At 46.4% G+C, this 16,030-nt stretch overlaps 1 protein-coding gene across 1 annotated transcript in view; it reads left to right on the top strand.

Annotated features, from left to right (window-relative positions):
* The first annotated feature begins 2,390 nt into the window (after positions 1–2,390).
* The window catches only part of LOC112261017 (actin-binding LIM protein 2-like), a 104,083-nt gene continuing 90,443 nt past the window's right edge, over positions 2,391–16,030 (top strand). Inside the window, 1 exon segment of the mRNA XM_042328494.1 lies at positions 2,391–2,743. Coding sequence (XP_042184428.1) covers positions 2,734–2,743 — 10 coding nt within the window. The 5' untranslated portion in view covers positions 2,391–2,733.

A 16,030-nucleotide genomic window follows, 5' to 3' on the forward strand; every position in this document is an offset into this window, starting at 1 on the left:
CAAGGGATCCCATTTAACCGTCTGTCACAATCTCCATACAATCAGCACGATCCCCTCTGGATGTAACGCTCGACAGTGCCTCCCACTTATAAAGCAGTTGCTTCGTCTTGATGCACTTTTTAATCGAAAGCTACCACAACGCTTTTCCATTTCAAACAAGCGCGCTCTTCCAACCACCGTCCACCGTCTCCGCTAGTCACCCACCCTCATATCGCGTTACATTGTTGCCACCCTAAAGTAGAAATAAACTCAGCAAAAAAAAGAAACGTCCTCTCACTCTGTTTATTTTCAGCAAATTTGACATGTGTAAATATTTGTATGAACACAACAAGATTCAACAACTGAGACATAAACTGAACAAGTTCCACAGACATGTGACTAACAGAAATGGAATAATGTGTACATGAACAAAGGGGGGAGGTCAAAATCAAAAGTAACAGTCCGTATCTGGTGTGGCCACCAGCTGCATTAAGTACTGCAGTGCAGCTCCTCCTCGTGGACTGCACCAGATTTGTCAGTTCTTGCTGTGAGGTGTTACTCACGCACAGAAAGAGCAGTATGGCTGGTGGCATTGTCATGCTGGAGGGTCATGCCAGGATGAGCCTGCAGGAAGGGTACCATATGAGGGAGGAGGATGTCTTCCCTGTAACGCACAGCGTTGAGATTGCCTGCAATGACAACAACCCCAGTCCGATGATGCTGTGACACACCACCCCAGACCATGATGGACCCTCCACCTCAAAATCGATCCCGCTCCAGAATACAGGCCTCGGTGTAATGCTCATTCCTTCGACGATAAACACGAACCAGACCCCTGGTGAGACAAAACCGCGACTCGTCAGTGAAGAGCACTTTTTGACAGTCCTGTCTGGTCCAGCGACGGTGGGTTTGTGCCCATAGGCGACATTGTTGCCTGTGATGTCTGGTGAGGACCTGCCTTACAACAGGCCTACAAGCCCTCAGTCCAGTCCTCTCTCAGCCTATTGCGGACAGTCTGAGCACTGATGGAGGGATTGTGCATTCCTGGTGTAACTTGGGCAGTTGTTGTTGCCATCCTGTACCTGTCCCACAGGTGTGATTTTTGAACGTACCGATCCTGTGCAGGTGTTGTTACGCGTGGTCTGTCACTGCGAGGACGATCAGCTGTCCGTCCTGTCTCCCTGTAGCGCTGTCTTAGGCGTCTCACAGTACAGACATTGCAATTTATGGCCCTGGCCACATCTGCAGTCCTCATGCCTCCTTGCAGCATGCCTAAGGCACATTCACGCAGATGAGCAGGGACCCTGGGTATCTTTCTTTTGGTGTTTTCAGAGTCAGTAGAAAGGCCTCTTTAGTGTCCTAAGTTTTCATAACTGTGACCTTAATTGCCTACCGTCTGTAAGCTGTTAATGTCTTAACGACCGTTCCACAGGTGCATGTTCATTCATTGTTTATGGTTCATTGAACAAGCATGGGAAACCGTGTTTAAACCCTTTACAATGAGGATCTGTGAAGTTATTTGGATTTTTATGAATTATCTTTGAAAGAACGGGACGTTTCTTTTTTTGCTGAGTTTATGAGGTTATGATGAACAATGTAACCAATGTTTCATCTAAAAATGTTAATTTAGTTGCAACATTGTATACTGTGCTTGTTTTCATCTGGACGAAACGGCATAGCAGCATTGCAGTAAAGCCTGCTCTTTGCCCATCAGGCCATACAAGAAGCATAGGAAAGTAAAAATCCATAGACCTTGAATAACACTGTAGGCTACTGCAGGCCTACTGCACTGTTCTGTATTGTACTCTATACACAGAGTTTTAAAATGTATTGATTTCTGATAGATTTCAAATAAAAAATGGTTGTTTATGAGGTTATAATGAATTCCAATTATTGTGTATAATAACTCAATGAATTATTGTATTGATTATCAGTCATGGACGTTGTGCATTTCAATCACTTGAATGTTGGAAATGAAAAGTGATGTAGGCCTTTGTAAAACGTCTATAGGCTAATATAATAGGCCTAACATATTATGCCTATAGATAGGCCTAAGAAAGGCCAACAATAATATTAGGGGAATGTACTTTTCTCTGAAGAACTAGACATCACTCCAGGCTACAGCATTGTGTCCAAAACATTGGCTGATAAATGACCGTTTTGTCTCCCTTTTTCTACGACTGATAAAAGAGCCACTTCGGGAAGAATATACACCGCCGCTGTTGCAGTGCCTCTGCTCTATCGCACAGTGCATTCCAACACGTTTTTGTTTACACTGCGTCGCGGTCGTACCACTCGGAAATCGAAGTCACTTGAAATCTGGTTTCTATTGGTATAAACGCAATTTCCCAGACGCCCTTGTTCGTGGGGAGCCCAGTGGAGCTGTTGAGGCGCTATTGATCGCCTGTTTCGAGTGATGCTCCTGCTGAAGCAGCGACGCAAGCGTCAAGCGCGACCGTACGCCCACACCCAACCCGTGCTGTCGGAAAGGGAGTAAAACAATTACTGTGCCGCATAATACGATATTGCTATATGCCAGTATCAGCGCTAAGTGACGGCGGCAGAACATTTCATAGCTTCGACATTGTTACTACAGGATACATCTCTGAAGGGACATAGGGGAGTCGACTTATTCAGCATCTTCTGCAGGGAGGCATCATCAATGTGCAGTCTACACTCCTGACCAGAGGTGTGTAGTTGAATGAGGCTATAGCCACTGTACATCGGATTGTGAAGAAACATCCTGCGATTACCATGAGCACAGGTAAAGCCTTATTCTAGCCTATACCAGACTGTAGTTTATAGGAGTCATGCTTTGATGATAGCAATTCTATGACAATTACCAGTTTGTATGCTGCCATTGTCATCATCCTATGGCACTATCGGCTATTACACAGCAAAGCAGTTACTGAATCAAGACATGCATAATGATAGTCATATAATATCCGTTGACAATGTTTACACTGACATGTAAAGCACGCTGCAGATACCAATCTAAGACAACGGTCCTAATTGAGCTATAGCTCTCCCACTGTGAAACACCATTTTTATGGTTTACAGTATGTGGTGTAGAAACGCCCACTAGGCGTCTACTTCCAGGCATCATTGCCTTGGCGTTATGTTGCAATGCAGTCTCCCCACATCGACAGGGTCATCATAACTACATTGTCTGGAGCTACAGGCTGATACGCTGGCCTCACGTGAGGACATCAGTGTTTCAAGTCTGCTATGTGTCCATCCTGTGTAATGTTATATTACCACAGTTGAATGACTATGGGCATGACAAAAAGCACAGTACAGTAGCTGAACAGTTGAATAAAGAACATCATTGTTATGAACACCATCACGTCAAGAAGACTTACTGTGTGATGAGCGTAGTCATCGGGCGCCTTAAACCCGCTTTCAGTTCACCCCCTTTGGCGCCCCCCTTTTGTTGGCCCGTGGATACCCCCCCCCCTTAGTTACGAACTAAGTTGCCTAGAATAGTCGAATACAACATCAAATCAAATACATTTTTATTTGTTACATGCTGTCACGCCCTGACCTTAGATATCTCTGTTTTCTATATATTTTGATTAGGTCAGGGTGTGACTAGGGTGGATACTCTAGTGTTGTATGTCTCGGGTTTTGTATGTCTAGGGTTGTTGTATGTCTAGAGGTTTTTGTATGTCTATGTTGGCCTGATATGGTTCCCAATCAGAGACAGCTGTTTATCGTTGTCTCTGATTGGGGATCATATTTAGGCAGCCTTGTTTCCCACTTTCTGGTGTGGGATCTTGTCTATGTGCAGTTGCCTGTCAGCACTCGTTTGTATAGATTCACGTTTCGTTTTGTTATTTTGTTAGTTTGTTCAGCGTACATTATTTTAATAAATAAGAATGTACGCATACCACACTGCGCCTTGGTCCAATCCTTATAACGAACGTGACAGAAGTGCGTGTCATCAGCCCGGTGCCACCTGTACCGGTCCCACGCATCAGACCTCCAGTGCGTCTCCACAGTTCAGTAAGTCCTGTGCCTTCTCCTCGCACTCACCCTGAGGTGCGTGTCATCAGCCCGGTGCCACCTGTACCGGTCCCACGCATCAGACCTCCAGTGCGCCTCCACAGTCCAGTACGTCCTGTGCTTCCTCCCCACACTCACCCTGAGGTGCGTGTCATCAGCCCGGTACCACCAGTACCGGTCCCACGCATCAGGCCTCCAGTGCGCCTCCACAGTCCAGAGGTTCCGGCGACAGTTCCCAGTCCAGAGCTTCCGGCGACAGATCCCAGTCCAGAGCTTCAGGCGACAGTTCCCAGTCCAGAGCTTCCTGCGACAGTTCCCAGTCCAGAGCTTCCTGCGACAGTTTCCAGTCCAGAGCTTCCGGCGACAGTTTCCAGTCCAGAGCTTCCGGCGACAGTTTCAAGTCTGGAACCTCCAACGACGGTCCACAGTCTTGAACCTCCAACGACGGTCCACAGTCCGGAACCTCCACCGACGGTCCACAGTCCGGAACCTCCAGCGACGGTCCACATTCCGGAACCTCCAGCGACGGTCCCCAGTCCGGGGTCCCGAGTCCGGGGTCTCCAGCGACGGTCCCCAATCTCAGGTCTCCGGCGATGATCCATGGTCCGGTGCCACAAAAGCGGAGGGATCAGATCAGTGTAAGCAGGGGGGACTGCGTCCAGAACCGGAGCCGGCACCGAGGGTAGGTGCCCACCCGGAACCTCCCCTATAGTTTCAGGTTTGTGGCCGGCAGCCTGCACCTTTGGGGGGGGGGGTTCTATATATTTGGTTAGGTCAGGGTGTGACTAGGGTGGGTACTCTAGTGTTGTATGTCTGTATGTCTAGGGTTTTGTATGTCTAGGGTTTTGTATGTCTAGGGTTATTGTATGTCTAGGGGTTTTTGTTTTTCTATGTTGGCCTGATATGGTTCCCAATCAGAGACAGCTGTTTATCGTTGTCTCTGATTGGGGATCATATTTAGGCATCCCTGTTTACAACTTTCTGGTGTGGGATCTTGTCTATGTGCAGTTGCCTGTCAGCACTCGTTTGTATAGCTTCACGTTTCATTTTGTTATTTTGTTAGTTTGTTCAGCGTACATTCATAAATAAGAATGCACGCATACCACGCTGTGCCTTGGTCCGATCCTTATAATGACCGTGACACATGCGCCAAATACAGCAGGTGTAGGCGGACCTTACAGTGAAATGTTTACTTACAAGCCCTTAACCAACAACGCAGTTTTAAGAAAAATAAGTGTTAAGTAAAAAGAGATAAGTAAAAAATGAAATAAAAATAGCAAATAATTAAAGAGCAGCAGTAAAATAACAGTAGCAAGGTTAGTCGAGATAATCGAGGTAGTATGTATATGTACATGTAGGTAGAGTTAAAGTGACTATGCTTAGATGATAAGCAGAGTGCAGAAGCAGCGTAAAAAGGGGGGGAGGCACTGCAAATAGTTTGGGTAGCCATTTGATTAGCTGTTCAGGAGTCTTATGGCTTGGGGGTAGAAGCTGTTAAGAAGCCTTTTGGACTTAGACTTGGAGCTCCTGTACCGCTTGCCGTGCGGTAGCAGAAAGAACAGTCTATGCCTCCCGGGTGGCGCAGTGGTTAATGGCGCTGTACTGCAGCGCCAGCTGTGCCATCAGAGTCCCTGGGTTCACACCCAGGCTCTGTCGTAACCGGCCGCGACCGGGAGGTCCGTGGGGCGACGCACAATTGGCCTAGCGTCGCCCGGGTTAGGGAGGGCTTGGTCGGTAGGGGTGTCCTTGTCTCATCGCGCACCAGCGACTCCTGTGGCGGGCTGGGCGCAGTGTGCGCTAACCAAGGTGGCCAGGTGCACGGTGTTTCCTCCGGCGCATTGGTACGGCTGGCTTCCGGGTTGGATGCACGCTGTGTTAAGAAGCAGTGCGGCTTGGTTGGGTTGTGTATCGGAGGACGCATGACTTTCAACCTTCGTCTCTCCCGAGCCCGGGAGTTGCAGCGATGAGACAAGATAGTAGCTACTACAACAATTGGATACCACGAAATTGGGGAGAAAAAGGGGTAAAAAAAAGAAAAAAAAGAAAGAACAGTCTATGACTAGAGTGGCTGGAGTCGGCAAACTTAATGATCAAATCAAATCAAATCAAATTTATTTATATAGCCCTTCGTACATCAGCTGATATCTCAAAGTGCTGTACAGAAACCCAGCCTAAAACCCCAAACAGCAAGCAATGCAGGTGTAGAAGCACGGTGGCTAGGAAAAACTCCCTAGAAAGGCCAAAACCTAGGAAGAAACCTAGAGAGGAACCAGGCTATGTGGGGTGGCCAGTCCTCTTCTGGCTGTGCCGGGTGGAGATTATAACAGAACATGGCCAAGATGTTCAAATGTTCATAAATGACCAGCATGGTCGTATAATAATAAGGCAGAACAGTTGAAACTGGAGCAGCAGCACGGTCAGGTGGACTGGGGACAGCAAGGAGTCATCATGTCAGGTAGTCCTGGGGCATGGTCCTAGGGCTCAGGTCCTCAGAGAGAGAGAGAGAGAAAGAGAGAATTAGAGAACGCACACTTAGATTCACACAGGACACCGAATAGGACAGGAGAGGTACTCCAGATATAACAAACTGACCCTAGCCCCCCGACACATTAACTACTGCAGCATAAGTACTGGAGGCTGAGACAGGAGGGGTCAGGAGACACTGTGGCCCCATCCAAGGACACCCCCAGACAGGGCCAAACAGGAAGGATATAACCCCACCCACTTTGCCAAAGCACAGCCCCCACACCACTAGAGGGATATCTTCAACCACCAACTTACCATCCTGAGACAAGGCTGAGTATAGCCCACAAAGATCTCCGCCATGGCACAACCCAAGGGGGGGCGCCAACCCAGACAGGATGACCACATCAGTGAATCAACCCACTCAGGCGACGCACCCCTTCCAGGGACGGCATGAGAGAGCCCCAGTAAGCCAGTGACTCAGCCGCTGTAATAGGGTTAGAGGCAGAGAATCCCAGTGGGAAGAGGGGAACTGGACAGGCAGAGACAGCAAGGGCGGTTCGTTGCTCCAGAGCCTTTCCGTTGATGTTATTGGAGTCATGCCTGGCCATGCTGTCATGGGTGAACAGGGAGTACAGGAGGGGACTGAGCACGGGTCCCCCCGTGTTGAAGTTCAGCGTGGCAGATGTGTTGTTACCTACCCTTACCACCTGGAGCGGCCCATCAGGAAGTCCAGGATTCAGTTGAAAAGGGACGTGTTTAGTCCCATGGTCCTTAGCTTAGTGATGAGCTTTGAGGGCACTATGGTGTTGAACGCTGAGCTGTAGTCAATGAATAGCATTCTCACGTAGGTTTTCCTTTTGTCCAGGTGGGAAAGGGCAGTGTGGAATGTAATAGAGATTGCATCATCTGTGGATCTGTTGGGGCGGTATGCAATTTGGAGTGGGTCTAGGGTTTCTGGGATAATGGTGTTGATGTGAGCCATGATCAGCCTTTCAAAGCACTTCATGGCTACAGATGTGAGTGCTATGGGTCTGTAGTGGTTTAGGCAGGTTACCTTAGTGTTCTTGGGCACAGGGACTATGGTGGTCTGCTTGAAACATGTTGGCATTACAGACTCAGTCAGGGACAGGTTGAAAATGTCAGTGAAGACACTTGCCAGTTGGTCGGGTACATGTCCTGGTAATCCGTCTGGCTCTGCGGCCTTGTGAACATTAACCTGTTTGAAGGTCTTACTCACATCGGATACAGAGAGCATGATCACACAGTCGTCCAGAACAGCTGATGCTCTCATGCATGCTTCAGTGTTGCTTGCCTCGAAGCAAGCATAGAAGTAATTTAGCTTGTCTGGTGGGCTCGTTTCACTGGGCAGCTCTCGGCTGTGCTTCCCATTGTAGTCTGTAATAGTTTGCAAGCCCTGCCACATAAGACGAGCGTTGAGGCCAGTGTAGTACAATTCATTCTTAGTCCTGTATTGATGCTTTGCCTGTTTGATGGTTCATCGGAGGGCATAGCGGTATTTATTATAAATGTTCGGGTTAGAGTCCCGCTCCTTGAAAACGGCAGCTCCACTCTTTAGCTCAGTGTGGATGTTGCCTTTAATCCATGGCTTCTGGTTGGGGTATGTACGTACGGTCACTATGGGGATGACGTCATCGATACACTTATTTCAATTATTGATGAAGCCACTGGCTGATGTCACTGGGGGCGGAGTTAGCCTGCAGTCTTCTTTCATACTATCCAGGTCTGTGCTCAAACAATTCGAGCTTCTACTTTTAAAAATCCACCCTTCCAGAAATAAGCCTCTCACCATTGCCGCTTGTTATAGACCCCCCTCAGCCCCAGCTGTGCCCTGGACAACATATGTGAATTGATATGTGAATCAACCAGGATCTCAGCAATCACTGCCTGATTGCCTGCATCCGTAATGTGTCCGCAGTCAAACGACCACCCCTCATCACTGTCAAACGCTCCCTAAAACACTTCAGTGAGCAAGCCTTTCTTATCGACCTGGCCCGGGTGTCCTGGAAGGATTTTGACCTCATCCCGTCAGTAGAGGATGCCTGGTTGCTCTTTAAAAGTGGTATCTTTTTCAAACAGAAATTTGCATCCTGTAGCACTAATTACCAAAAGTTTTGGGACACTGTAAAGTCCATGGAGAATAAGAGCACCTCCTCCCAGCTGCCCACTGCACTGATGCTAGGAAACACTGTCACCGCCGATAAATCTTCGATAATTTCAATAAGCATTTTCTACGGCTGGCCATGCTTTCCACCTGGCTACCCCTACCCCGGCCAACAGCTCTGCACCCCCCGCAGAAACTTGCTCAAGCCTCCCACCCCCCGCTTCTCCTTCACCCAAATCCAGACAGCTGATGTGCAAAATCTGGATCCCTACAAATCAGCTGGGCTGGACAGTCTGGACCCTCTCTTTCTAAAAGTATCCGCCAAAATTGTTGCAACCTCTATTACTAGCCTGTTCAACCTCTCTTTCGTATCATCTGAGATCCCCAAAGATTGGAAAGCTGTCAGAGCAGCTTACCGATCTCTGTACCTGTACACAGCCCATCTGTAAATATCACACCCAACTACCTCATCCCCATATTGTTATTTTTAATGTTTCCTCTTTTGCACCCCAGTATCTCTACTTGCACATCATCATCTGCACATCTATCACTCCAGTGTTAATGCTAAATTGTAATTATTTAGCCTCTATGGCCTATTTATTGCCTTACCTCCCTAATCTTATTACATTTGCACACACTGTACATATATTTTTCTATTGTGTTATTGACTGTACGTTTGTTTATCCCATATGTAACTCTGTGTTGTTGTTTTTAATCGCACTACTTTGCTTTATCTTGGCCAGGTCGCAGTTGTAAATGAGAACTTGTTCTCAACTGGCCTACCTGGTTAAATAAAGGTGAAATAAAAAATAAATAAATGTGGTGTATTCCTCAATGCAATGAGAAGAATCCCGGAACATATTCCAGTCTGTGCTAGCAAAACAGTCCTGTAGTTTAGCATCTGCGTCAGCTGACCGCTTCTTTATTGACTGAGTTACTGGTGCTTCCTGCTTTAGTTTTTGCTTGTAAGCAGGAATCAGGAGGATATGGTCTGATTTGCCAAATAGAGGGCGAGGGAGAGCTTTGTATGCCTCTCTGTGTGTGGAGTAAAGAGTGTTTTCCCTCTGGTTGCAAATTTAACATGCTGGTAGAAATGAGGTAAAACAGATTTAAATTTCCCTGCATTAAAGTCTCCAGCAGCCACTAGGAGCGCCGCCTCTGTATGAGCATTTTCATGTTTGTTTATGGCCTTATGCAGCTCATTGAGTGCAGTCTTAGTGCCAACATCAGTTTGTGGTGGTAAATAGACAGATACAGAAAATAAAGATGAAAACGCTCTTGGTAAATTGTGTGGTCGGCAGGTTATCATTTTTGTACCTTTATTTAGCTAGGCAAGTCAGTTAAGAACAAATTCTTATTTACAATGACCGCCTAGGAACAGAAGGTTAACTGCCTTGTTCAGAATGACAGATTTTACCATGTCAGCTCAGGGATTCGATCTATCAACCTTTCAGTTACTGGCCCACCGCTCTAACCACTAGGCTACCACAGGCGAGCAAAACCTTGAGTCTTCCTTATTATTAGATTTCGTGCACCAGCTGTTGTTTACAAATATACATAGACAGCCACCCCTTGTCTTACCGGAGGCAGCTGTTCTATCTTGCCGATGCAGCGTATACCCTGCCAGCTGTATGTTATCCGTGTTGTCGTTCAGCCACGACTCCGTGAAACACAAGATATTACAGTTTTTAATGTCCCTTTGGTAGGATATTTGAGATCGTAGCTCGTCTATTTTGTTATCCAATGATTGTACGTTGGCTAATAGGACTGATGGTAGAGTCAGATTACCCACTCGCCGTCGGATCCTTACAGGGCACCCCGACCTACGTCCCCGATATCTCTGTCTCTTTCTTGTGGAAATGATGGGAATTTGGGCCTTGTCGGGTGTCTGAAGTACATCCTTCGTGTCCGACTCATTAACAAAAAAATCTTAGTCCAGTGCGATGTGAGTAATCGCTGTCCTGATATCCAGAAGCTCTTTTCGGTCATAAGAGACAGTGGCAGAAACATTATGTACAAAATAAGTTACAAATAACGCAAAAAAAACACACACAATAGCAATTTCTAAATGTGGTTGTGCATCAGCAGTTTCTCTTGTCATGTCAGTCACTGACCACACTCAGAAGGGTCGGTCATAACTGGATGCATCCGGTTTTCAGGGGAAATGGAAAGAGAGCCTGCGACGCGACATCTGCTTTTGGACCTTAAGAGGGAAGGCGGTAAGTGCATCCCAATATAGTGACCGGAGTATGGGCAAGTGAGTGGGTGTGTCGAAAGGAAAGTAATGGGCGTGTGGAAAGGAGTGGGTGTGTCGAAAGCGCTCTGCTATAGCGCTCTGTTAGACAGGTTTTTAATATTATTTTTATTTGACCCCCTTTTTCATGGTATCCAATTAGTAGTAGTTACTGTCTTGCCTCATCGCTGCAACTCCCATTGGAAGCATTTCCAAATCGGCAGGCACGTCGATACAACACCGGTGCACTGGTCACCGGCTTATTGACTCATCGTGCAGCCCAATCAGCCACGCAAAACGGTCTTGAGTGGCAACACATCTGCCCAATTAGCTCATTCGCCTTCCATAAACCCACGGCTTTCGACACACCCACTCACCCATACTCAAGCTGCTATATTGGGCTGCGGTTACATGCTTTAAGAAGGCAACACTCCATCTTAACTCTTCCTCCACATTTACTGGATGAGTCGAACAGTGCAGAAGATAACCTCCCACAACAGTTTATTTTTCTCTCTCTCGTCAGGACAAGAAAGAAAGAAACGCCTTATACGTTAGGCTGGTCACTGACAGTCATTCGATTAGCCCATGTCAACTAACATTTTTCCGATTGGTCAGTTATTCTAGCGGCCAGCTATCTAAACTCGTACCAGTCATGGTCGAAGTTACCGACCGGGGGGCCCCGAATTGATTTTGTTAGTCACTCTCACTCAGATATCATATTAACATATGATAACATTTCTCTCCACCAATGGCATAATGTGTAGAATTGCAAGAAATGAACTCTAAAACTCATTCCAGCCTTTCATAGCTCCTCCCACCAGTCTCCTCTGGTAGGTACGCAGACCCCCGAGCCACTGCGGCCCCTCATGATGACTTTAGATTTTTTTGTGGCCCCCTCCCCCATCAAAGTTATCCATCCCTGGCTTATGGGATCCAAATCATAATAGATTTGATGAAATCAAGAACGTAGAAGCTGTCCGAGCTGCCTCTCACTACTGAGACAGAGCAGAGGCATGACACAAGCAACACAGGCAAACAGCTTTAATGTGGTAGACCATTAGTCAATACTGGGCACAGTAAGGGCTCTCCTGTTTGCACTGCTGACGAGAAGAGGGTTGGAGTTTGTCTGTGAAATGAGGCAGGAATATGTAGCAGTCCTCTGTTCTCATCGACACTGTCTTGTAAACTCACCCCGAGAGGTGTACTGGGGACAGAAATAAACAAAGTGACATATTCCATCTTGGACAGGTCAAACTATCTGTCTTCTCTGCCCAATTCATTTTCATGGGACCTGTATGTTAGTGGAATGATGGGTGAATGTTAGAGACGGCTGTTGATGGAACGGTTTGAATTGGAATGGGTGGGAAATGGGAAAGTGTTCAAACTACGTGGTCACGGCTGGCTTATACATGGGTTCGTTCATTCTACTGGGCTGGCTGCTCGTGATGATGTGCTGGATCTGCTGCGGGACGGATTGCTCTGTGGTATTTGAATGATAGACGTTGGTTGATATCATATGTTGAGGGAAGCTTTCACTGTAGTATCTCGTCGCTGTCAGAGGAAAACCTCATAACATAACTTTTCAAAATCAAATCAAATCAAATCAAATTTTATTTGTCACATACACATGCTTGTGCTTCTAGTTCCGAGTCAGTGTCAGTGTCAGTGTGTTGGCAGCAGCCACTCAATGTTAGTGGTGGCTGTTTAACAGTCTGATGGCCTTGAGATAGAAGCTGTTTTTCAGTCTCTCGGTCCCAGCTTTGATGCACCTGTACTGACCTCGCCTTCTGGATGATAGCGGGGTGAACAGGCAGTGGCTCGGGTGGTTGATGTCCTTGATGATCTTTATGGCCTTCCTGTAACATCGGGTGGTGTAGGTGTCCTGGAGGGCAGGTAGTTTGCCCCCGGTGATGCGTTGTGCAGACCTCACTACCCTCTGGAGAGCCTTACGGTTGAGGGCGGAGCAGTTGCCGTACCAGGCGGTGATACAGCCCGCCAGGATGCTCTCGATTGTGCATCTGTAGAAGTTTGTGAGTGCTTTTGGTGACAAGCCGAATTTCTTCAGCCTCCTGAGGTTGAAGAGGCGCTGCTGCGCCTTCTTCACGATGCTGTCTGTGTGAGTGGACCAATTCAGTTTGTCTGTGATGTATATGCTGAGGAACTTAAAACTTGCTACCCTCTCCACTACTGTTCCATCGATGTGGATAGGGGGGTGTTCCCTCTGCTGTTTCCTGAAGTCCACAATCATCTCCTTAGTTTTGTTGACGTTGAGTGTGAGGTTATTTTCCTGACACCACACTCCGAGGGCCCTCACCTCCTCCCTGTAGGCCGTCTCGTCGTTGTTGGTAATCAAGCCAACCACTGTTGTGTCGTCCTCAAACTTGATGATTGAGTTGGAGGCGTGCGTGGCCACTCAGTCGTGGGTGTCCCTTTTCAATTTTGGTTTATTTACTTTTAACACGTATAGAAAGCAGTACATTCCCATCAATGTACTCTCAACATTTTATGACTCTAGGACTAAGAAAATGTATTTAAAATAGCTTTTGAAATTGAGTAATTGTATGTCCGTTAATTGGAAAATGTTTTGGAGATTTTTATCCGACAACTCTGGCATTGCAAGCGACAGGCACTACCACCTGAGCCACACAGGAACCCATTGAAACAGCTGAGTAGCTCTTTACTGACTGTGTTTGCCGGCTTTCAGAGATCTCGTGGTTAGCAGACATCAGTTTCTTCTGTAACGGATGGCGATGCTTTAGGATCATTTACAGTTAGCGTTGACCGCTAGCTAGCCTCGCCGTCCTCAGGGAGTGATTATCAATGACCAACTGGGATGAAGGGCCTGTGAATCGCTAGAATAATTCAATCTGTTTCCGCCATTGGTCGAGGGAGAGGCAAGCTGATCAATATCCCCTTTACCAAGCTAAGGCTCTAGGCAGTCTGTACAGGGGTCAATGGCTTCTATCCTCTTTGATCCTATGACATTTTCCCCACAATAGACCCAAGTTGGTTATTGGACCCTTTATCAGTTCATTACAATATGCTATGCTAGCCTAGTGTACGTCAGTCAAGCAGTTAGTCAGGGACAGTATGAACTCATCGTGTTGGAACGAGGGCTGCGTCATCGGCAGCCATGTTGCAGAATCAATCTGGAGCTACTGGAGTCACTAGAGAGTCCCTATCCTCCTAACATTGCCCTGTGAACTGGGGCTGTGGCCAAATCACACCCTCTGACTGTGTCTGGATGGATCAGTGTGCCAGGGCTGTGTAGGCCCAGCAGGGTCAAAGTCAAGGGGAAAAGTCAGGCCCATCTTTTGTTATACAGTAGTAATCTAGGCCCAAAGTAACTAGTCATGTTTACATAGAGCAGGGTTTCTGGGGCCTCTCAGTGGTGCACGTTTGAGTTTTTTTTTTGACCTAGCACCACACAGCTGATTCAAATAATCAAAGCTTGATGATGAGTTGATTCTTCAAATCCGCAGCTGTGTAGTGCTATAGGGCAAAGCCAAAATGTGCACCCCTGAGAGGCCCCTATGACATAGTCATTTTTACTTCTTGCTACTCTGATTTACTCAAAATACCCTTGAAATACCAATTAAGACTAGTGTACACACAGTAAAAAATAACACAGGATGATCATTGATATAAAGACACTTGACAATACAATAATATGCCTGGACTCTGAAGTGTAGGATGATTGGTGGTTGTTGTGTTTCCACTTAGGCTCTCTGGCTCAGGCTTCCTCCACCAGCCAGTAGATAGAGAGAGAAAATGTGTCTACGGTCATGGTACATGAGTGCAAATGTGCAAGTGTCATGCATTTAGAAGCATGTGCTGCAGGGGATCAGTGTAGAACTGTGTGTGCCTCTGTCAGTGATGATGATGTGTTTACACGTGTGTGTTGTGTACAGTGTGTGTGTTGCCTGTGTCCACGTGTGCGTGGACTATGTGTCTCACATGGGCATTCATGAGCGTAGGCAGGTACACACACACACACACACACGCGCACACACACACACACACACACACACACACGCACACACACACACACAAACACACGCGAATAGGAGTGGGCTGGTCAGGAGACTACAGCGGTTGGTAGAGACTAGATCAATAGTGATCTCACTGGTGTTAAGCCTGAGCCCGGGCTTTCACACACACGGTAATTAAGCCTGCAATGTGACATGGCCCTGTGACATTTCCTCTGCCAACTGTCTGAGTGGAGGCTTTAATGGATAGACGGAATAGCATGTGCCTTCTAGATGACCCCATCCATCAAATATCTGCCGCTGATTGGCTGGGCGAGGCCTGTCATTTTTTTAAATGGATTTCTTTGTGATATTATTTGCATGGAATATACTGTATGTAATTTCTTTCCTGTTGTACCATTGATGTCCATTGGGGTTTAGTTGATTTCAGTGATAGATCATTAGTGTTACCATTGCCACTATGGAAATACAGCCAATCCAACATCATCGTGTGAGTGTACTGCCAAAGACCTTAAATACTTTATAATATATATTTTGATTTATTAAACATGAATTAATTTGATTCATCTAAATTATATACCTTTCAAAATATAGCTCTAAAAAGCTCTATTTCTGACACCGTTTTTCCTCATCATACTGTATCAGGGTTGTGATTTTAAAAAACATCTTGCATAACCATGACTTATTAATTAGTTTCATGTATGTACCATGCAGTGCAATCCTTCACTCGTAAAGACCATGCAGAGCAGTGCAGCTTGCTGCCTTAAAGGCCCAGTGCAGTCAAAAATTAGATTTTTTTTCTCTGTGTTTTATATATATATCCACACTATTAGGTTGGAATAATACTGTGAAATTGTGAAAATGATGATAATGCCCTTTTAGTGTAAGAGCTATTTGAAAAGACCGCCTGTAATTTCAGCCTGTTTTGGCAGGACAGAGTTTTGGCCTTCCATTGTGACATCATCATGCGGTGAATTAGTTAATAGACCAACAAGGAAGCCTCTCTGCCAAAAACAGCAATAAGAAAACCTCTCTGCCAATAACAGCAAATGTTCAATTTTACCCTGCCCACTCATGCCACTCCCAGACAGTCCGAGCAAAATTCTTGCTTAAGAAATTGCCCTTTGCTAAGAAGCTATTTTTGTTTCGTTTTGACCATTTTAATTGACAACAATCATACGAAGGTACTTCATTGTTACCCAGAAATGATTTGATATTGAGATAGAAATGGCTACA

The sequence above is a fragment of the Oncorhynchus tshawytscha genome, linkage group LG10 (genome assembly GCF_018296145.1).
Source record: "Oncorhynchus tshawytscha isolate Ot180627B linkage group LG10, Otsh_v2.0, whole genome shotgun sequence".
NCBI classification, from domain to species: domain Eukaryota; kingdom Metazoa; phylum Chordata; class Actinopteri; order Salmoniformes; family Salmonidae; genus Oncorhynchus; species Oncorhynchus tshawytscha.